The 23,578-nt window shown below is 43.8% G+C and overlaps 2 protein-coding genes across 2 annotated transcripts in view; one reads left to right on the forward strand and one right to left on the reverse strand.

Annotated features, from left to right (window-relative positions):
• The first annotated feature begins 146 nt into the window (after nucleotides 1-146).
• On the forward strand, nucleotides 147-1,341 carry baalca (BAALC binder of MAP3K1 and KLF4 a). The gene is made up of 3 exons (XM_076281299.1): nucleotides 147-267; nucleotides 763-926; nucleotides 1,240-1,341. Exons 1-3 carry the CDS (start codon nucleotides 147-149, stop codon nucleotides 1,339-1,341), a joined length of 387 nt encoding a protein of 128 aa, XP_076137414.1.
• Nucleotides 1,342-2,726: 1,385 nt separating this feature from the next.
• The window catches only part of spire1b (spire-type actin nucleation factor 1b), a 28,061-nt gene continuing 7,209 nt past the window's right edge, over nucleotides 2,727-23,578 (reverse strand). Inside the window, exons 3-16 of the mRNA XM_076280966.1 lie at nucleotides 19,922-20,161; nucleotides 18,088-18,213; nucleotides 15,942-16,016; nucleotides 15,399-15,563; nucleotides 14,497-14,583; nucleotides 12,921-13,050; nucleotides 10,027-10,187; nucleotides 9,722-9,815; nucleotides 9,469-9,611; nucleotides 7,332-7,469; nucleotides 7,054-7,124; nucleotides 6,919-6,946; nucleotides 6,538-6,692; nucleotides 2,727-6,095 (exon numbers count right to left, since the gene is read on the reverse strand). Coding sequence (XP_076137081.1) covers nucleotides 5,837-6,095; nucleotides 6,538-6,692; nucleotides 6,919-6,946; nucleotides 7,054-7,124; nucleotides 7,332-7,469; nucleotides 9,469-9,611; nucleotides 9,722-9,815; nucleotides 10,027-10,187; nucleotides 12,921-13,050; nucleotides 14,497-14,583; nucleotides 15,399-15,563; nucleotides 15,942-16,016; nucleotides 18,088-18,213; nucleotides 19,922-20,161 — 1,872 coding nt within the window. The 3' untranslated portion in view covers nucleotides 2,727-5,836. The remainder of the gene's footprint in view (nucleotides 6,096-6,537; nucleotides 6,693-6,918; nucleotides 6,947-7,053; nucleotides 7,125-7,331; nucleotides 7,470-9,468; nucleotides 9,612-9,721; nucleotides 9,816-10,026; nucleotides 10,188-12,920; nucleotides 13,051-14,496; nucleotides 14,584-15,398; nucleotides 15,564-15,941; nucleotides 16,017-18,087; nucleotides 18,214-19,921; nucleotides 20,162-23,578) is intronic.

A 23,578-nucleotide genomic window follows, 5' to 3' on the forward strand; every position in this document is an offset into this window, starting at 1 on the left:
AGATCTGTGGTTAGGGGGAGAGGATGCGGATAGCTGTGACGAACATTCAGTCACTGATGCAGCCGCGGTTCTGATGTGAGAAAGACATCCATGCGCCGCTCTGGTCCTGTAACAGAGGGCTATCAAGAGTGTCGCTGGACATTTCAATGGGTTGTGGAGGCAGCAGGGCTGATACAATCGAACCCCGTTACTATGAGAGTTGGACAAGGGAGACTGAGTCGACATGGCTTACGAACACCGACACGGAGATTGGCCAAGCTATGGCCAGTAATAACAACAATCAGCGTGGGATATCTGACACCGGCAGCGCATCAATTAAACAATGCACGACAACTTGCTCAGGTTTGTACCATTGATAATGCTTTAAGATACAGAAAACGACTGAAGACATCGATATGCTCTGATCATATGCTGATCATAGCTGCTGTCAGTGTCTGCACTCTGGGGTCTGACATTTATTCTCTAAGCGTAGGCTAGGCTATTAAAGAATGCTTAAATCTTTACAGTTGTGGCTCCTAACTGTTCATTTAACAATCTAAATAAGGGAAAAAAACTCACGTAAGTCACTGATGTGTTATCTGCAGCATATCTGTATGAACTTTCATAGTAGTTGTCGCTATAGTTACTCACCTAGCCACCGTTGATGTGTTTGTGGTTCACAGCCAGCTTGCAACCTAATTATGTAATGCAGCATATGGCAGTGTTGTTTCAACATCCAGTCATGCTTAACCTCTGTATATTTGGACAATTCTGGACCCTTAGGTAAAGGAGAGGATGGACGTCCACCTGGGCAGGTGCCCTCTACTGGTGCCCCCAGCAGAGAGAAGAAGATGGTGAACACAGCCACCCAGTGTGGGAAGCCTCCACTAAATGCCACAGGCAGTAGTGGAAGCAAAGGCAGACTTGGCCTACTGCACAGAGAGGAGGTGAGATGGGAGCGTTGTGCCGTCACACATCCCCTGCCTCCCAAACCTGCTGCTCAGTGGGCTCTGGTCGCTGATTCAGACCCATTGCTAGCTGTCTGCGGGAACACTGACTGGACTACGACATCAGTGCAGTGTGGATGAATGTTTTATTTCTGTCAGCATTACATAGGAGGCCTACTGTTAGGTGACACACACACACACACACACACACACACACACACACACATAACTGACTGATGTGTAATGCCATGCCCAGCTAACCTTAAGTACTATTTCCCCTGTCTTTTTTTCTTCCCTTGTCCTTTGAGCACAGAGTAAACCGAAAGGCAGGAAATTGTCCTCCAAGGAGGCCGTCATATCAAAGAACGTCCAGCAGAGCTCCTGCCCTGAGGACAACACGTCTGATGGCAAGTAGGAGGCCGGACGCTGGATTATGGCGGCTTTTCTGGCCACTGAAACAGATGAAGGACAGAGTCACCGCTCCTTCCATTGCCCAGCTGATGTGCACTTGTGCCACCCAACACATCATGTAGAGTACAGATCAGATGTTTGCTGCACGGGTAGGGTGGGGTTTAAATGCCTGAACTGCTGGTCCGGTCAATTGTTACATTTTCCACTGTCAGAATCTCCTTCTGTGGGATCAAGGGACGATTTGAGATGTTGAATTCTGATAAGCTGTTTGAAATTGCTGGTTGCTATTTTGCATGACATGGCAGTATGCGGGGGTGCACATTGGGTTAAATGATAGGAAGAAAATGCCTACTGTAAAATGCTGCAGAGAAAGACATTGAAAGACGCTCAAGCTCCGCTGTCTTTTACACACATGCGACGCACATGCAGTGACGCAATGTTCCTCAAACCATTTCACTCTCAGCCTTACCCACTACTTGAATTTGACTGAATTATACAGATGCCACATATATCCAATCCTGGTTGCTCTGAGGAAATGCACTGGCTACTCACTGTATAGCAGTCCCATGACAGTGCCTATGTATTGCTTAATAACATGATGAGGTGAGTGACTGGAGTTCAGCAGACTGAGTAATGTGTGTGTATGATAAAGTGCGTAGAGAGACTTACATGATCTGATTTTTGTGTTTAGCAGTGTGTGTATGTCATTGTGTTGCTGTAAATTATAAAGATTAATGTAAACGGTGATGCTGTATTAAAATACAAACAGACACAAAAATGGAAGAATTGTTGTTCAGAATGAATGGCTTGAGCATCCTAGTTTTAGTTTTAGACAGCTACAGCATATATAGTGAATCCTGCCATTACTGACATGGGTGCTTTGTATTTGATGTCCTTGCTGCATGGAAGGCACTAGGGTTAGGCAAAGGTTAGGGTTAGGCAAGGGTTAGGGTTAAGGTTAGGATTAGATGCATTGAAGTCGATGGTCGCGACACTGCCTTAAAGCCGACGGTGGGGGCTCAAAACACCATCGAGCTTGCTCTTCACAGACCACAGGTGGCCTGTAGCTTTTCACATTTTGAGGTTCAACCAAGTGACAAATGTGCTGGCAAGAAGTCCTTTCAGAATATGTGGGGCTGAAATTGCTTGAAAAAGGCTGGAGATGGCAGAGAGTCAAGAAAAGACAGGACATTTGACTCATGGCACAGTGGATGGGTTTCAAGATGTGCATGGTGTTGCCCAGTTTTATTTTAACAGTACATGAATCTGAAAAAATGGAGAATTGAGATCATATTCCCCACCCTATATTCTGCTTGAACATAATGGCGTAAGTCAAAAAGAGGTCAGGGTTTTGAAAGCTGTGACAAATCACAACATAAACATTCAGCATTCAGAGGTATTGCATGAATTTATTACTGTCATCATCATTATAATTATCATCATGTCTTGAGACCTTGAAAAACCAAACAAACAAAAGAGCACAGGTACACTTCAGAAGTACAAGCTACACAGTAGACACGCACATGGCTGCCACATGATGGATGGAAAGCCTGTCTGGATTTCGGCTGCCCATGAGATCTCAAATCAGTTGGAAACATCATCTCTTGGGGCACAGCCTTGGATTAAAACATGGATACCAGTCATAAAGTCTTTTGTGATTGTTACAGCTAGTAATGATAACGTTTTTGTATGCAGACACGAAGAAGGCAATGTTTTTTAAGGCAAAATCATTGGCAAGGTTTATGAAATTCAGCCTACCTGGAGGCTACACTGAGAAAGGTAACATAATAGGAATGAACTGGCTGTTGACACTGTGACAGACCACTTCAACACTAAGCCTCACAGCCCAGGAATGTGGGCAACCATTTATATGTTCACTGAATACACAACAATATCTTCACATGGGTTCATGTCACTGTCTGAACAGTTATCTCCTTTTGGTACATAAAATGAAATACAGTTGGAGTGACCTGTATGATGACACTAAAAATAAATATAAATAGTTCACATGGTCAGACAAAAAATAATGGTTAGAACACTTGCAAGAGTTATATGCATATTATCCATTTATTTACGTCCCTGTACTATACCACCAGAAGCAGCCAACAACTAGCACAATTTCAAATTATCAAAAGTATTTTTTGTGATGTGGGTCTTCTTAATATAATGATCAGATCATATGATTATATGATTGGCAATTTGGAGGCAACTCTGGAGGTTGTAAGTGCCTTTTTGGGAAAAGAGTGCAAATCTGCCTACATGGTTGTCTGTGCTTTAGAGTGTTAAATATTGTAAAATGTAACATTTTCAGTCTTGTTCACTTGTGTCACAAATACAAAAATCATCTGAATTATTTATATGGAACTCATTCGTCCAGGATTATATTATGAAGTGACACAAATCAACCTGCCAAGGTTAGGAAAACAGCATGTCCATGGATAAATAGACTCGCAAAAAGAACCCCATTCAAACACGGCAACATTTCCAAAGAAATGCACAGAATCTGCTTCTGGCCATACTGCAAGCACATTATGACTAATTTAAAGGTGTACGGGCTATTTCACGGGCTCTCCTACAAAATCAGACTACTGTACTGTGTTTATTGTTGGTATGCAGCTTAGGAACACATACTTGGAGACTATTAGCATTTGACTGAGGACATCACCGCAGCTTTGCAGATTTCACTGAATCATTCAAAGTACTTTGTCAGTTATGAGACTGGCTTGGAAGTCTCACAGATTTTGTTTTTTTGAAAATAATGTACAAAACATTACATTTATACATATAAACATGTTCAAACCAGCATCCAATTAGATGATTCATGTGATTAACTACATGTGACAGGTGGCTATAGTATTTACAGAGTTCTGTGCTATATCATTAGTAAGAAAACATCGAGTCCCTTTGGCACCACAAATGTCACCATACATGAAAATCAGTATTAGACTGCCCCCTGCCTTACACAAATCCACAAACCCTGGATCACATAAGCAAGTGTTACCTGTAGCTTATAATATGCAGCATTTCTTTCCTTTCTCTAATTGCTAACATGTTTACCACTATTGAAGTATTTTGTTCAGTACAGACATTTTATTTGTGGCCTTAATTGTTGGACTTATCATGGAAGTTCACATTGATGTCATACACTGTTTACTTGACAGACTATTTCTATTATTACCACAGTTACTATCATGGATAACTGCCATGACAGACATAATATTGCATGGCATGAGCCATTATGAGAACTGTCATGACATTTACCTATACTGGTAACATGACAGTGTTAGAACAAACCAGGAGAGGAAAAGGCTGAAATCTGTTTAGTCATGGCTGACATGGTTACTGTATGTCAATCTCATGATGGTCAGATCAGTATTGATTTTGACAATGCCTCGTCCTTGATCAAAATCTTAATGCTAGGGGGTGGGAAGGGGTGCTTTTGAAAGTGCAAATTTGTGGCACAATGTGCAGTATTTTGTCTAAAGCCAGTAACTGCAACAAAAAAAACCAACACAAAAATGATATGCAGAATATCTGAATCTGCCAAAGGTTTAAAAAAACATACAAAAATATCCATCACAAACCCAGCTCAGAAATGGACCACATAACTATACATGTTGGCCACAAAATCTGTACAAAAGTCAAACTTGTAGAAAACAATTTCACTGCTCCAGATCCCTTCAAGTACTTCTCAGATTTGTTGCTCTTCACTCTATCTTCTACTTCAGTGGCTCCAAGAAGGCGCAACCATGCTCAGACCACAGCAGGAGCTAAACTTCTCCTCCATCATTCTTTTCATCCTCTCCTGATGCTCTGTGGGAAGAAATTGTGCTTTTCCTTGGCCCTGACGCACGGGGCAGCTGATAACCAAATGCTACGCCTCAGCTGACATTCAGATAGGGACCAGGTGCATCATGGGAAGGTTTGTTTGGCGTGGCGTGGCACCACCCACACTGTACACACTGACCTATGGACTCCGCGCCCTCATCTCTGCTGTCCAGCAGAGCGGAGGGAGGAGAGAGGATGTAGGTTGACCATGAGGCACTCTTTATGTACACTGGAGAAGGAACATATATAAAACCAGCTATGCCTTCCATTGTTTGGAAGGAGCTGTTCCGTGATGATAAGCACTAACGTCCCACGTGCACAACGCCACCCACTACACACCACATGAGGAATAGCCAGCCTCCACAGCCCTCTCCTATGAACCTGTTGACACACACACTGACTCACTGAGACAAACACATAAAGAGATAGGACCCAGTCTTTTACACAGAGAGAGAGAGAGACAGAGAGAGATAGAGAGATAGATTTAGAGGGAAATGAGAGGGAGACAGAGAGAGAGAGAGACAGAGAGAGATAGAGAGATAGATTTAGAGGGAAATGAGAGGGAGACAGAGAGAGAGAGAGACAGAGATACATGGCTGCTTGAGGGCAGTTACACTGAGAGCCATTTTAAAGGGGCTGAGGTGGGAATAAGGGGGGGATAGCCGTGCAGTCTACACCTCGTTGATAGTTCTCTCCGAGGGCTTGTACTCGCCCCCCTTGGGGGAGGCCGAGGCCATGCTGAAGGACTGGGTCTTGCGTTTCAAGCGGGCTCGCTTGGTGGCTAGCGACAGGCTGTGCTTGCTAGAGGAGATGATGTCCGAGATGAATTTCTTGCAGTCCACGCACACCTCCATGGTGCTCCAGTCCTCTGTGAGCTCCTTCGGCAGCTCCACCTCGTCCCTGGATGAGCTGGCACTGTTCTTTGACAACCTGCGCAGGGGTGAGGGAAAGAAATGAGAAACAGTGGGAGAGAAAGAGAAAGAGGAAGGGGGTAGAAAAGATCATCTCCTGTGCCTCTATGGGAGGTCAGAAATACATCTTTATCATCACCATCACCACCCCCACCATCATCCTCTTCCTGCTCTTCCTCCTCATCATCATCATCGTAATGTTACAGGCAGGCTACACTAGGCATGTAACAGAAGCGCTCCGTTCTTGTAGTGTAAAAAATAGTTCGCATCACGAACTGGGGTAGCCAGTTCCATTGATTACAGTGGAAGCTAATTGTTGCAGCATACACTCAGCGAACAGAACGCTTCAGTTACATGCCTGGTGTTAGTTGTAGCACCCCTACATAACCAGAATCACAGCCAGAGGTAGATCTGTCATTTAGTTTCACTGGATGACACCAGTGAGGGGTCAGGTGTGGTACCTGGACATAGTCCTCTGGATGGCGTGTCGGCGGGGGCTCCCGCTGGCCTTCTCGGGCTTCTGAGCGGCCGGCTCCATGGCCACAGTACTCGTGGAGGTGGATGGGCCCAGAGAGTAGATGGGCAGGCTGGCGTACGGCCTGGACGGCAGCCTCATCTGAGACGGGCACACAGACAGGCAGTGGGGAGTCAGAGGGAGACGTGTGAAGACTGAGACCAGGAGGGCTTGACAGATACAATCTTTATCAAACTGTATATACCTAAAAGTATAGATATATAACCATGTTTTTCTATATCAGTTAAAGCTGAACAAGAAAAGGATACAACAACATGTACAACATTATTAATGAAAAATACATGAAGAAACTGAGATAATTTCTCACCTTCTTACAGCACTGGGAACACACAGGCCTAAAACAAACAGAGGGGAACGGGGTTGGGAGTGTTAGGGTTTCTTAATCTTGAGAAGTCTGCAAAACAGCAGGTGGAGAGGTGAGAAAGAGGAGACAGCACTTTACCTTTTGCAGAACTGGCAGGTGTAGGACCAGATGAAGAAAGAGAACCTCTTAGTTCGGCAACAGAAGCAAAGCTTTTTGAGAAAAAAGGTCAAAAGGTCAACTGGAGAATATATACAATTACAACACATATTGTCTCTGTTGTCCATTAGGATAATTAAAGGAACACAGTGAATCTGTACTGCAGAGTGTTCCTGATCTGAACTCAGTGTGTTGGGCACGCTTTAAAGGTGTAATACTATGAACCCTCTCACTGATGTACACATTAGCTTGTGGCTAACCTTTCCCTTCTTCAGAGCATTGTAGACATCCCTGTACTGCTGGAACTTCTCCAGCTCGGCTTTGACGAGCACCTGCCGGATGTGCATCACCTCCTCCACTGTCAGCGCCAGGCACTCCACAGGGTAACAGAACTCCTCCTGACGGAAACGCAAACCATAAACACGGTTACCACGGCAACATCCGACACAGGTCTCTCACTGTGTTTCAAATGTCACCACCCTTCCCCCTACCCCTGCGTCCATCCTGACTCGGCCTGTCTCTCTCTCTCTCTTTCTCTCTATCAGTAATGGCTGTCAGTGTCATCCCTAAAGAGCCCTTGTCAGGATTACAATGGTGACGTCTCCAGTGCAAGATGGGAAGCTGTTTCCATCATGCACTACAGGAAGCCCTACAACTGAGAGAGACAGCCAGGTGATTGGCCGAGTAAAGAGATCTCTTGTATACGGAGGGGGTGCTTTGCGTTCCTAAGGATCGAACACTAAACTGTTTCCTTAAGGTTAAATTGCAGGAGACCGGAAATTGACACATTTTTCTGATGTTGTGAGGGAGCACTCCGCAAATTGAGTCTTATTTGAATGTCCTGGTCCTACTATGTGGGATAGAGGTCAAGCAGTTCAACAGATTCAGCCAAGTTCAGCTCAGTGATCAAATCCAAACTACCTCAGGGCTTCTGTTTGTGTTTGTGCTCTAGTCCCTTAGCAACATGACCAGACTTGCAAAGTATGCTTAGTTACCGCATCTACTTTAGTGCACTTAATGTGTGTCTGATGTTGTTAGCTCCCAACATGAAGAAGTCTTAGCATTACATTCACTAACATTACAGGTCAAAAATGGATATCATCATCCCTTGAACACTGCACTCAAAGATTAGCTCGAGAGAGAGAGAACATTTGGTGGGCACTTGACATGAGATTCAGTCAAAATGTGCTACGCTACGGCTGCTGCTAAAGATTGAGAAGCTGAGGCTTTGATTTGAGTAATGATTAGTGCACCGCTCTGACCTTTGGATGCATTCAACATCCAATACTCAGCAACACTGAACTTGAAACCACACAAACATGATGTGACCAAAACCACATCTGTCTCAAGAGGAGATAAATAGCTACAAAAAAGAGACCGCAAAAGTATATGATATGCTTTCAGTTTTGGTTGGACAAAAAGGTAGCCATACAATTGAATTAAGTTACATATGTTTACAAAATGGGTTTGATATGAACTACTGAAATGTTTATACAGGTTTTGTGAAAATGGGATCAAGTTTAGTGTTACCCACCATACTGGGTGAATACTGCCCTCTAGGCTAAATTGACGAGCTAAACAAATGGTTGGCTACAAGCAGGAAGGCTGGTGCAATTCTATGCTCTAAGCTGCGATGGCGACCAGGCAAACCTGAGGCACCTTCCTCCCAGAGCTGTCCACTCGAGTGCATAGAGCAGCGAGTGAGGCCGCCATGGCCAGAGCTAAGGCCTCCAGAGGGAGGGCGCTGCAGATGGGGTGCAGGGCGGAGTGAGAGAGGCGGAGGGGCATCCGCCCCAGCAGGCAGCCCAGCCACATCACCTGAGGTGGCAGGAGGTCCACATGGGAGGAGGATGGAGGGAGGGGGGAGAAGTGAGTGGAGGTGAGATACAGCCATGATGGAGAAATGCAGGTAAGAATGGGGGGGGGGGTCTTGTAAGAGGGAGCAGCTCTGGCAGAGGGGGGAGGTCATAAGATGCACCAAGCCAGTTCAGCAGCTGATGGTGATCCAGCATAACATAACCTTCTTCCAACTGAAGGACAGCATGTACGCAGTGCGCGGAGAATGTATAGATCACCGAACTTCTGCTCAAGGATGTAACAGTTATGTAATCCTCTAGAGCTGTGGGCAGCAATGCTGGAGAAAAGCTTTTTTTTAGGCAAGTTGAATTTTTTTAACCAATTACTTACTTTCCATTAGTGTTCAGAGCATGCTCTACATTTTACAGTTTGTATACTAATTTGATAACATACACTTGAATGCATCAGAACTCTGCAGGAAGTGCAGCAGCTATTTTGGAAATCATGTAAATATTTGTTTCTGTAATCAAAACCAAAATGTTTTTGTTAATTCAATAAAAGATCTTTTGACAAGTTCAGTACTGCTTTAAGAAAACTCACCAGAGACTTGGAGCTTTGCCTGGTGGGAGGCATAAACTGGCGCACGTTAGTGGGCGTCTCCTTCTCTATGGAGTGCCTCCGCTGGGCGATCTGCCGCCGCTCTGGCTGCGGGGTGGACGAGATGGGCAGGAACATGGGCGGCGCTGGGAAGAACGTGCAGAGCACTCATCAAAACCAGAATGGTCAGCCAGTGGTTCACAGCACAGCAAAACCCCTGTGTGGTCAAACCTGCTGTCCACTGAGGCCAACTCACTTTTCTTTCCCAGAGCAGTTTCGGGAGACGTGTCGTCCACCACTGACGTTGCAATGCTGGAGCTGCTGGCAGATCTCCGACCCACCGTCTCGTCCTGGGGCCACAGAAAGGACAAAATGTCACACGCTTGTGGACACAGACTGCTAATGAACACCCGGAGGACAGGACCAAAAAAAAAACGTGACCACTGGACATACAAGCAAGCATTCAGATACTGTCGGGGTCTCCACACACATACACACACCCACACACAAATAAATACATATCCACATACAAGCACATAATCTCGGCCCTTGAATACTCACGTCGGAGTCGGAGCTATCCAGCTCGGACAGTGTGGGTGCTTGAAGCCGCCTCCTCTGAAAGAGGCCCTGAGATCCAGCACTGCCGTTCTGATGCGATGGCACACCATTGGCCAGAGACAGCGTGCTGGCGGCCTTCCTCGCACCATCAGGGGAGGATGTATCTGCACAGCCACAGGCAGATAATCACACACACACATGCATCCAGTCACAAACAAACATAGACTGGAAGGAGACAGAATATAGAGAAAACCAGCACGTGGGTGAGAGGAAAATGACTGGAAACGGTGTGAGGAAGCCAAAGCATGGAGTCTGACTTATGTCAAACGCACAGCAGAAAGTGTTAGTCAAGACCTGCGTTTGTACTGAAATTTCTAATTTCTTTAATTTCGTTCCCACCACCCTGTTCACATTCTTTCATCTATTCCATATTCAGTGGAGGATAAAAACATGAAAGTCTTTGCCAGTTTGAGCAAAAAAAATGTTATGCCATGTTAATGAGCTTTGGCTTTACCTACAGACCAACAGTTGCGTTCCTGAATACCTAGCGGCTTTATTAGAGCGGAGTATGGACAGATGGACACACACAGATAGGCCTCGGCAGGGGGCAGTGAGAAGCAGGCTCGGACACGCAGGCACGCAGCTTGGCTGCAGTACAGTACCTGGTCTGCATAACAGGTCCTGTGGGGAGCTAATGCTTTTCCCTGCACCTATAAAGGAACACCTCTGCGTGAGATGAAATAAGCTTTTTCCGGAAGGGATTTTCTACAGCTGCAGTACAGCATATTGGAATAGTGACACCTGGCCGCTTAGGAGAGTAACACAGCCTGTCTGACAGCCATGAAAGCCATTATGTATTCTGCGCCTCTACCTATCTTTAGCACTGGTGGTGAAAAGCATAACAATATTTCAGTCTTTCAGAAATCACACACAGTCTTGCAGCTGCCATTTTGTCTGCATCATAATTATTTTCAGCTGCATAAAAAAGCAACGTGTTTGGAAATTGAATACTATAGAAAATAGACGAGTCTTTCAGTGGACCTGCAAAAGGTGTCTCGGGGCCTCTGCGTACGTAGCTGTGGATTTGTGGCAGGCGTGTTAAACTGACTCCATTAGCTCCTCAGATTAAATTCTGCAGTCTCATTTGCCAAGATGAAAGGCCTCTCTGTGTGAGAGTGAAGGCCTGCGATGAAAGTCCACAGCCAGCTAGCACACTCCACTGGGCTTATTTTTGGAACAGAAACTAAGGAATGGTGCAAGGACCTTCAAAGGCTTCCAGTTAGTGACTGTTCTGGAAACAAATGATTAAATTCTATATGAGCATGCAAACTATGTAGAAAATGCCTGCAACAACAAGCTGTAGTGTTCACCTTTCTTTACGTGCATGAACTCTCCCTCTTCGTCATTTTATATCACTTTGTATACAATTGCTATGGTTGCTTGAGCTGAACAGACATGACATATTTCCAAATGATGAAGATCTTAAGATATAGGGGGGAATATCAGTATCAAAGTTGAAAATGATATCAAAGTCTGAACATGGCAACATTCCAGATGAGGAATCCAACTGAGGATCAATGCCTCCCTAAATGTAAATATCATAGTGAATTATGTAACTGAAATATATAATTAATATAACTGAAACCAAAACATTAGTCTTGAAACTCCCAGAAAGTGTAGTGTGAACTTTAAGAGATGATGACATATTCATTACCCCACCCATAGCAACTGGAATGTTACCAGAACTGACTGAAGAAGCATGAAATGCAAAATGTGGATGTCCAACCACTGCACAACAGGTTACAACAAAAACCATTACAAAACCACAACAGAAAACCTGTAGCCAGGTAACCTCTCAGCTATTTACCTGACGTGTCAAAACTCTGTGACATGCTAAGCGGCCTAATAGCTGCAGGAAAACAGGCAGGCGGTTAAAAACATCAACAGAGGACTTAGTGGTCAGGCAAGAAAACGGAGTAAAATGCAGACTGCTTGCAGAGCTACTTTCTCTGCTACAGTCTTAATGAAATAACAGCCTTCCCTGAAGAATGTGTTATTGTCTGTGCTGAAGCATGAGAAACAGAAGCGGTAGGACATTTCCTCTGCAGTGAAGCAATAGAGGAGTGGACACCACCAGGATCTGGACACATCACACTCCTTATTGCTTCCAGTCACCATGCAAAACAACAATTCTCACATGTATCTAACTTACATTTCACCCAACGCACATTCAATACTGAATTAAGTGAAAATGAGAAATTCAGCAATACAAAGAAGTGACATGTTGGGCTGGCTATATGTGTCCTAGTGAGTGTATTTGGAGCATGCCCAGATACGGAGGTGCATGAGGAGCGTGATGCAGTGAGGAGGTAGCTGCATCGCGGTCATGAGAGAGCGTCTCTGTGACATGGAGAGCCATCGAAGCCCTCCATGTTGCCAGCTGTGCTCAGCGCCAGTGCTGCTAGGGCAGCCAGCTCTCCAGTGGCACGCTGCCTGCAACCAGAGCAAAGGTCAGGCCAGATTGCGGAGGCTTCATTGCTGCTCAAACTGAATTGAGTCTTAATTGAGCTTTGGCATGCGGGCGTGCCGATGATGGCAGGAGAAGTGTGCAGGCGTGTGATTAGGACACAGCCGCATGATAGCGCTATGTGCCAGAATAAGGGATGTAGTGTAGATGCAGTGGCTTGTTTGACTGTGTTTCATATTGTGCATTTTTCTCTAAGCATGTATGGAATATACTCTATCTGTTTTTGTTTGTTTATGTCTCTATGTGTTTAAGTCTATGTGTGGGGATGATTGTGGTGTATATATGCGTGTAACGGTGCAACGAGCAGAGCAAGAAGAAGAAGAAGGAATGTAAGAGAAGAGAGAAAAGAGAGAGAGAGTGGCCCTCTCACCTAGTCTGCTCCTGCGGATCATGTCTGGAGACACAGGCCTCAGCTTCCTCTCAGACTTGATCCCCTCCAGGATCCTCTCGTGGAGGCTTGGAGGACGCTCCGTCACAGGCTTCAGCTTCCGAGCCGCCACCTGCAGCCAGGCAGGTAGGGAAGAGAACCAGGGGAGGCACCGAGAGGCAGGGAATCATTCAGAGGCAGGGCTCTACAGTGCGCCCATTTCACTCGCACATGCGAGTAAAAATGATGCCGTGCGAGTGCAAAACAATATTTAGGCGCACTGGTGCGAATGACTTCTAACCATGTCAATGTTTGTCTACAAAATACACCGCAACATCGAGAAACATTACTGGTGCAAACCATAGAATCACGTCGCGAATGCAGCATAAAAACTACACCTCCCATCAACGTTAGAAGTTTCGCGTTGTGAGTCACTAGTAGTCGCTTCTATCAAATCCAAAAGCGCGCAGAAAAAAGCGGAAAGTTAGACTAGCCAGCCAAGATGCAAAGATTGAAGAAATTAGTTCTTCTATCCACCGAATTCATTGGATATAGGAGGAACAGGATGAGATTCTGAGAATGCAGTGAGAGAAGGAAAGATAACCTAACATGACTTTTAGCCCAGTTGACGTATTGGCTGCAATATGCAAAATATAGCTGTAGCGAACAGGCACAAAAGTAGCTTCCCGTAATACCCCATTTTATTCAAAGGTAGAACGCTACTGACAACTCCAGGCTTCCACGCATGCTTGTTTGTTTACACCGAATACAAGCTGAAGTGCAAAACGAAAGTAGGCCTAACGTTTGCCTACTGCCCCCATCAATGCAGATATTTCAAATAAAAACTAAAAGTATAAAACATATATCCTTGATTAGCCTATGTTGGGTTTTGTGGAAGAGGAAATGGACTGTTTTAGTAGTAGTATTAGGCAGTATGCAGTCAGATAGGTCACCATGGGCATATTTGGATTAACTATAGATGGATTCACAAATAAATAAATTAGCCTACATTTGGCAGGATACTTGATATACAGGCTAAATGCAAATATGGCAATGTATTATATTATTTTACATTAACAAAATGTAGGAAAATAGAACAGACTGAAAATAAAGTAGGCACTGATCTTTAAAATCCTGTTTCCTGTAGCCTAAATGTTGTCAGTCATTCTTAATATTCGCAGTTGGTGCACTGGCATGTTTAACTGTTAGCTGCAGTATAATGTTAGATTATGTGTAAGTTAAGTACAGAACTGACTGTGCGCCCAAATTTTTGTCTGTTCTCCTAAATTTATTAACTTGGGCGCACAAGTGCTCCTGAAAAAAAATGTTAGTGTAGAGCCCTGTTCAGAGGGACCCGTTATTAGTAGCTCATTATGCAGCTGGTTGAGCAGCTCTTGGTATGCCATTTGGTAAACAAATAAGCCTCTTGAGATGCGGTTTTTCTTTCACATTCAAATTCACTGTGCACTGAACCACTTTATGAATTTAATACTTAACTAATTAATTACCTCACATCCCCGTAACCTACTCTGATTAAGAGACTGTTTTAAATCACTGGTTACAGCAGGAAGTCACTCACAGGATTGAGAGGTGGTCTCGAGCGAATAAAGTCCAAGATGACCTCATGGGCACTTTTCTTTAGCCGTGGAGGAATGTCTCCATTCACCTGCAAGGACACACAAATGGGAAGGCTCCATTTTATTTGGACAAACAACCAATAGATAGGAACATAACGTGTTTGAATTCTTTTATAGACTGTCCAACCAAGGTTTTAGAATCAAGCAACTGAAAACGGTAAGAGTTTTCTGACACCATTTCCCATCAGGAATGAAACATTAAAAAAGACCAGTAATGCTTTAAGAAAGTTGATTAATAATGGGACATTTGTTTCTCTAAGAGCAATTTCAACTCCCCTCCTCTACCACAAGAGGCTACTTAGAAAATTCTTTCGTGCAGGTTCATGGAATCAAGATTGATCATTGAAACCATGTTGCAAAAATACAAAAAAGTGATTGACTTTATCATTATAGGTCATTACAGTATATCATATCATTGTAGTTCCTAAAACATTGGTGTAGAAGGTGTTGTATAGTGAGATGTATGAGTTTCAGGAAGAGCCCCAGGGCTCACAGTGTACTCCTTTAATTTATTTGCAAACAACACTAATCCCTCTCCAACCAGCACATGACATACGCTACACTCAAAACATCTTCTGGTATTTCCAGTTTGTTTACACCTGGGTGGAGTGACAATGCAAACAAGTTTATCAAATGTATTAAATAATTCTAAGACAATATGTTCAATGAATATCAAGTAAATGTAAATATTCCTCTAGAACTTCATATTGAGGGTTTAGCATTCTACTTGTTACAATACTTCCATTAGCAAGCAGTAGAACTTGCCAAACAGTCATTTTAAGGCCCTGAACTTGTCAGGTTTCTTTAGAACTTCAAAAAGAAACATATTCCTATATTGACTCACCATGACCTTGCGCAGCTTGTAGCGCTTGAAGCGGATGTCGTCCATGAGCATCTCGTAGGGCGTGAGCTGGAACTCGAAGGGCAGCGGGTTGTACTGGCGCTCCTGCACCTTCTTCAGCTTCACGCCGTGCCTCAGGTCCCTCATCACCTGCACCCAGAAACAAGCCTACGCACAGGAGAAACCCCGCGGTCAGAACACAGCAGCCGGACACACCGACCAAATGGCCCCCAGGACTCAGTTACAGGCAAATAAGCTCAAACAGCTCTGGGGACGATTATACAAGGGGAAAAAAATGTTTGTGAAAAATACCCTTCGTACCTATAGATTAGCTGGGAGGAGAATGTGGGAATGCCGAGAAAACATTTAAATCCAGCTAATACCAGTGACTAATGGGGAAATGTCAATGCTGTGGTACAGAGTGGCGCATGTGTGGCGCCCATATGTAACTGAGAGTGAATGGGATAAGGAGCTTGGCTGAGCTGAGTCTGGTTTGGTCACAAGGCAGCACAGACAGGTATGAGGTGGCGGTGACAGGCCCCTCACCCAGTCAGCGTTCTGCAGGTCGGTCAACTCTCGGCCAGGGTCATCCACGGCATCGCCCTCGATTTTACGCAGGTTCTGAAGGTGGGGGATGACAGATAGATGGTCACATAGAAAGGGGGGTGAGAAAGAGAGAGAGAGAGAGAGAGAGAGAGGTGTTTTACTTTTAACAACAATTTGTAAGAGCTACCTTTCAACAACAAAAAGACTGCTAGTCAATCAGTGATAAATTGATCATTTCACCAGAATTTCATCCATGAAACGAATACAGTAGTAGCTACACTAGTCTCTCCCCAGAAATAAGGTGGCTCACAGACCTTCTGCTAATTTGAATAGTTGAAAGCGGTGACTAATGTGAAGATCCAGTCATAGCACCACGCTGCCTGTCAGCAGCTGATAATCAGTCAACAAAAACTCTGTTTCAATGCAACATTCTCACACTGTCTACAATGAGCAATAGGCTACAGTACATCAATTGCATGTGTCTGTGATTGTGAATAACAATATTATCCGATCATCACCTAATGTGTTCACTTCAGATATGTTTCTTTCATGCTGACAGCAATAGAGACACACCAAATATTTATACTCCCTGGCACATTTTTGTTGTTTGTTTTTGTTTTGTTTCATGTGTTTACTATCACACATGAACATGCGGTGCCCTCCTGACCACACAGCAAATCACGGGCAGCAGATTTACGCTGGGCTCTGGGCAGAGGGCATGTGTTTCTTTCCGGGCACACAGAGTGCCTCAGTAATGCAGGTACAATTATAGCTCCGTCACAGCCACCCTCTGTTGCCTCTTTTGTTATGAAATAAAAGGCCTGTTTTGCAGCACTGACACACAAACCTCCCCGAGGGAGAGGACAGCACCACCAGAGAGAGCTGCAGATGTGCTGTGCGTGTGCATGTGTGCGTGTGCGTGTGTGTGTGTGTGTGTGTGTGTGTGTGTGTATGTGTGTGTGTGTGTGTGTGTGTATGTGTGTGTGTGTGTGTGTGTGTGTGAGAGAGAGAGAGAGAGAGAGAGCATTCATGCATGTGTTTATAGGATAAGCTAAATAAAATACTTCCTGTGTATCCATCTAAATTTACAGCAGCCCAATTAACAGGTCTTGATTCAAAGTTTATCAACAACATGAACATACACAGAGCTTAAACCTTGACCTACAAACTTCACCCCATCTCATGATAACACTAATTGCTGAAGGCTATAATCTGTAATCTGACTCCATTCCCACATCCCCCCTCTACCCCTGCTGATCCCAGATCAGTCACCCAGACCTCCTGACTCCCTCCACACAGTCGGATCACAATGTACATCAGCACTTTGTCAATCTGCAGCCCCCTTAAATCCGCGTTCCTCAGACCGACATTTTCTCTCCCTATTAACGTAATCTCCTTACGCACTGCCTTGTAAGAAGAATCCGATCTCTTTTGTAACAGAGAATTATATAATGAGTGAAATCCTTGGCTCCATGCAAACGGATGGTGGAGGAAGGCAAAGCGTACGCAGAGCGCAGCCCCTTAGGGGAAACACTCTCTGCAAAGCACTCCCACTCTTGCAGCAGTTAGGATAAACTCAAACTGTGAGCAATTATGGGTAAAAATATAACGCAAATGAGGTTGTCTTCCCATCTGTTTTTCTTTTGTTTTTCTGATGGAAGATAGTGCAGCTACTTAAGTAAGCTGTTACAATGTCTCTCCAATGAAGATGTGTGAGAAAATAACATTTCATTATTTAATAATTTTTTTTAAATAAATCTCCTTCATCATTATACAATAGATACTGTGTGTGCTCGTCAGCTGGTACAGGCAGTCACCCAGTACATTACAGAGTCTATGCAGTTTTGTGCTGCTGTGTAAAAGTAATGAGCAGATTCACAAGCAGATTGGCTGTAGACTCCTGCTGAGGCCAATGAGGCTCACCTTTCCAAGGCAATGTGACTGGGCTCTCTCTTTATCAATGTGTCTCTAATGAATAGCAACTTTTTGTGCATCTGATCATAGCCATGTTTCAACTTAAAAAACATCTCTGACTCAATCCTTTGCTAGAGTAAATTGCTGGCCAGTGGGGCTCTGACTACATTGGAGAGATCTTGGTGACCAATGATCATGTGTTCAGACTAGTGAGGATGCAGAGCCCCCTCACCTCTCTGGCGCTGTGGATCTTCTCCAGGAAGGTGCGCAACTCTCTGGTTTCTGTGTAGAGGGCGCGACACACCGCCTGGTAGTGAGCAGGAGCATCGGAGGGACTCGGGAGGTGGGAGGAGCACATCTACAGGGGGATAAGAGAGAGAGAGAGAACGAGAGAGAGAGAACGAGAGAGAAGAAAGAAAGAAAGAAAGAAAGACAGAGATAGGGATGAAAGAAAGAAAGACAGAGTGATAGAAATGAGAGAAAGAAAGACAGAAAGAAAAAAATAAAAGAGGGAGAGGTAGGAAAGGGAGAAGGAGAAAGAAAGTAAGAGTGTTTGAGAATGAAAAGTGTGAGAGAAAAAGTAGCAAAAGGTTACATCCTTTCACAAAAACATCATACACCCTTTCTGTTCAGCCACACTGCCCCCTCCCTGCACTAGCCTCACCAGTGCCAGGAGCAACAGGTAGGCCCATATGAAGGTATCGGCATGTGGCCGTCGGAGGTGTGAGAACAGCACTTAGAAACAAACCATGCATTCTCATCTCTTCCCTTCTCTCGTTTCACTTCTCTTCTCTTCCCTTCTCTCGCTTCTCTTCTCTTCGCTTCCTGAGCCTGAACAGACGGCACTCTGACTCATGCTCCACTTGAGTTCTGGCACAAGTCATTCTCCATTAACTGGAATGATCTAATCAGCAAAAGCCCTGGTTTGGTGGAGTTCAAAATCTCCACATCCAAATTTCCACATCCCCGTCTAGCATAATCCATAATCGGTTTGATGTGGATTAGCTTTGATTGGTGAGTGAACCTGGATTTTAAATAAACTGAAACCAAAATCTGAGTTTGGAAAATGGTTTGGGTAAGATTAATAATGTAAAGAAACAGTGGATTAGTATACATCTTTAGTGTGTGTGTGTGTGTGTGTGTGTGTGTGTGTGTGTGTGTGTTTGTGGTTTTTTTGTGTGAGTATAGGCGAGAAGGACGTGGCCTACACAAATATAAAGGTATTAGCAAACAAATGAGACAAAGAATTCCAGGAACAATAAATGCAAAAGAAAAAAGGTGTGTGTGGGGGTGTGCGAATGAAACCACCACAACACTAAGGTCACGATAATAATAATAGTAATAATAATAATAATAAGCTTTATTTGTATAGCACCTTTCATACACAGACTGCAGCTCAAAGTGCTTTACATTTGGAGCATATAACACAATAATAGAGAAGAGTCAGTCATGATCAGTCATTCCACTATAGTCCGGCTACCGCAGTCCGTCTGCCACCTCCTACTGTACTTTTGTCTCACTAGTTGTCCCCGCGCTGCAGGGAGGAAATCACGCAGTGCAAAAGATTAGAGTCTCTGTAGCCTCCATTCTCTACACTGCACTGCACTGCACTGCACTGCACTGCGCGTCTGATGCTGCTGCTTATGTAACAGACTGGCTGGTTCATCTTAGGACCCGCTGCAGCTTGATCAGTGGAGTCACACGCTGCTTCCTACTGGAGTGTCTGCCCTACTCACCCCCACCACAACCCTATGGGAGACTTTCATTCATTGCTAACTGAACAAACTGATAGGGAAGTATTGGAAACTAATAAAGACTCTGCAGTTCACAGCCTCACCAGTTCACTACTGACTACACCTCAATTCTCTACTCTACGGTGTGCCAACAGTACACCTAGGCTACAATAAAGTGTACACACTGCGTTCTTTACATTTTGTCATCTTCTATATACACAAAAGGACTGTACATATTGGGTGTAGATATTTTAATAGCCAACAAAGACATCTTCAGTCACTGCAATATGAAAGGAACGATACAGAAATGCAACATGTAAGAGAGGGAAATACCTTCAGGATTTCTCGATAGCTTCGGACACTGCAGGCCAGTGTAGGGTCATCATCACCTTCCTCATCCTCTTCCTCGGTGGCCTCGTAGCCCTCGTCAGGGCAGGTGTCCCTCTCGGCGTCGGCCATGTTGGTCATGAGGTCGATGAGCTTCTCCAGCGGAGGGCTCAGCTCTCGCTCCTCGTTCTCCTTCAGGCCATAGTCTAGAGCCTTGTAGATCATGATGCCCAGAGACTCAATCACCTACACACACACACACACACACACACACACACACGCACACACACATGCACAAAGAAACATACGTATTCAACAAAACATACACAGGCCCAGATGCACATTAAGACATGAACACACACACACACACACACACACACACACACACACACATTCACACAAGGACCCCTGCACAAACACACTAACTCGCATAGGCATACAATATGTACAAATGCAAAAACAACACAAATACAGTTAAAGAATACTACTGTACATTGCACAAAGGCCTACACCAAAACAGTGGATTTAAATGATACACTACAATTCAATACACAAATGTGAAATCAAAATAGACTGAGACTAAATCGATTCAAATGTATCTAGGGAACAGTCAACATGATGCTGTTGTTTGATAACAAAGACACGGATAACATTGTTTAATATTATAAAAATGGATCATATCATAATCGCTTCCTCTAAACTGCCATTATGAAGTGTATTTGTAAGGCAGTCCGTGTCAATACACCCACGTTAATTGCCCACAATGAGCACCACCCATTAAACACAGAAAAGATAATTGGCAGACAAACATGAATGAAAGGACAATACAAGTAAATGGTTTACAGCGTCTTAAATCCACATGTTCATGTTCTGCCAAGCAAAAATAAAGGGATGGATTTGTGTGGCGGTTATGTAATGTAATCTTCATCTCTGAGCAGTGCAGTGCGCGTGGCTGGCAGCTGTGGTACTGTGAGCGCAGAGCCATTCATGAGCATGTTCCCTGAGCCGTGCACAATACCATCACAGCCCATGAGCCCAGGCTGCTAGAGCTTCTGAGGCCAGCGTTTACTGTTGTGCACATACACACAGAATAGTGAATGTTGGCTTCAAGGGATCTGCTATCTGACAAAATTACTGTAAGTCTATACACTAATCAAAAGATGCTAACTTCTTAGGTAAGCATGCAGGCTTTACACAAACTCTGTTGGTGGTAATAACAAATACTTTCAAAGTAATTTGTAAAAGATTTCATCCTCATCAATTTTGTGTTTCCTTCATTCGTTATAATACTCCTTGGCTGTGTAGCTGCAATGCTATTTTCTTCTCAGAGGAGGCCCACAATCAGAGCTCAGGGCTCAAGCTGAGAACCCCAACCTATATCCCGGTTCTGTTTTAAATGAGGGAGTTGGGGAGTAAAGTTTACCTTCCAACAGTCTTAATCTGAGCAAGACAAATGACACAGATTAGTTGTGCTATCGCAGTCTGTGTTGTCAGATAAGGCAAATAGCTGTCCTTAAGGTAATTAGACCATGCAAAATGCATGTATTGTTAGGAGCCTGACCTAAATAAAAGCGGAATCCCTTGGCAATGTACAAAGATTTGACTGTGAATGGAAACGTGAATGCACAGTGACCCTCCCTTTGAAGACCCAGTTTCACAACAAGCCAGACATCAAACGTGTCTGAGGGAACTACAACCTGCCGTGAGAAAGTCCTGATCCTCAATTGTTCCTCCATACCTGGGAACCTGGTAGCCATGAGGGACCAGCCAGAGCTCTGGTTACTACACGTACAATCTGTAGCTTCAGGCTCCATCATTATGGAAAAACATGACCAGGTTCCAGCATGGTTTGTAATGCCATACTGCGTGGACACATTATAGTATTATAACATAATAACAATGAATGTATTATAACAATGAATGGAAATTGTTAAAACACTGTCCACTTCACCCTTCAGCTGATGCACCACACCAACATAAACCCAGTTCACTGTGTCTGTCACCTGACCTGTTCTACAGAGACCCAGCATGCCACTGCATACTTTTACAGACCAGTAGGCATACTATTAAATGATACTAGACACCCTCCATCCCAAACATGGGATAGCATTACGACAAGTGGGGCATGGGTGAGTATACTGAGTTTTTGGAAAATCACAGAGTCTGGGTCTGATCAACGTAATGGTAAAGCGCTTAAAAAGTCTGGAAAGTGCCATGTACTCATACTTAGAGTTGTTTTAAATTAAATATCATGAACTTTTCAAGGAAGCCAGTACAGCGCAATTCAGGGTCAGCTTTAAGTGCTGTTTTACTGAGCAAAGAAACAGAAACACAGCTTCCAATTATATGTCCAAATCTCGTTCTAAAGCTTGTGACTGGGGGGAAAGGGGACATGGCAAAAAAAGACAAAAGAGAGAGGCTTTAGGCTTAAAACAAGATGAGTGGGGAAAAACATCAGAGTCTGCCAAAGTCTGAGGAATTCCTGCCACAAGATGTGGGGGTTTCTAAAGCACACCAAAAGAAACAGACTCCTGCTCTGCTACATCACCACAGGGCCACCTCAGGCACGTTTTTCACAGTATCACTCATCTTCAGCTAAAACATTCAACCATTTCCATGTTTCCATTTCCAAGGTCTCTTGGAGCTTTTAATAAAAATGTCAGTAACATAACTGACTTTATTGTAGAAGAGTATATAAAATTCAAATGAATCCTTTGCACATTACATACATAAAAGGTCAGACCAGAATCTCAATATCAATTTAATTGATTAATACCAGTAAATGACAAATGCCAGACATGCTTACAGACCACACAACAGTATACAGTGTACAATGTTGCCTTAGAGGAATCACATGCATTACTTTAATGTACATACTCCATGTATTTCAAAATAAAACATTTCCTGGATGAATTGAAAATGCATAGCTTGGGAATGAAACTAATCTCAGAGCACATCCAAATTTGCTTTGGCAGATCCGTCTCTTAACTCTCCCACCGATTTTCCAAAATCAGAGAAATCCCATGAACCAATCACAACTGTGTATCCGTTACTGAGTAGTTTTTATACAATGACAGGCAGAAGCAAAATTGAACTGATAGTGTCTCAATTGAGAATTGGTTTGGTGTAAGCCAGTCTATGGTTACGGCCCCAGACCAATTCTCCATCAAGAATTGTTCTGGTGTTAATTCCTATCAATGTACCATTACATAAGTATAAATGACACAGAGGTATCCTTGTGTGTTGTACATAACAGGATCAAACTAATATCCTGAGGTTACACATATTGGAAATTAAGTTTATTTGAATGCTCTACTCAACATTATTTTTTTTTAGAATGAAAATAATGATGGCTATTTTGTCCATCTGAGTTATATTACTTCATAAAATAAGTTCTTTAATGAAAACAGAAAAAACATGTACATTCAATTTCTGCTGTAAAGGGGCACATTTTTGGGCAATGTTGCTGGGCAACCACATAACCTTGGATGATCATGAAAATGTGAAAATTTGGGATTGTGTCAGCATTGCAATATTTAGGAACATTGCTCAGCAAAACTGCTCAAAAAGTTGCCTTGTGTATCATCAGCCTATAAGGTGATGATACACGGGGTAACTTTTTCAGCCATGTTGCTGAGCAACCACGGTTCCATATGTCCTGAG

Source organism: Alosa pseudoharengus, unplaced genomic scaffold (assembly GCF_046254945.1).
Source record: "Alosa pseudoharengus isolate Yale_2024_CS ecotype anadromous, Long Island Sound unplaced genomic scaffold, YU_APseudo_1.1 YU_APseudo_1.1_scf_12, whole genome shotgun sequence".
Classification (NCBI taxonomy): domain Eukaryota; kingdom Metazoa; phylum Chordata; class Actinopteri; order Clupeiformes; family Clupeidae; genus Alosa; species Alosa pseudoharengus.

Coding starts and splice junctions, on each gene's coding strand:
- baalca (XM_076281299.1), top strand. CDS start 147: ATGGGTTGTGGAGGCAGCAGGGCTGATACAATCGAACCCCGTTACTAT. Junction 268..762: donor GATTGGCCAAGCTATGGCCA/GTAATAACAACA, acceptor CTGGACCCTTAG/GTAAAGGAGAGGATGGACGT. Junction 927..1,239: donor GCCTACTGCACAGAGAGGAG/GTGAGATGGGAG, acceptor CTTTGAGCACAG/AGTAAACCGAAAGGCAGGAA.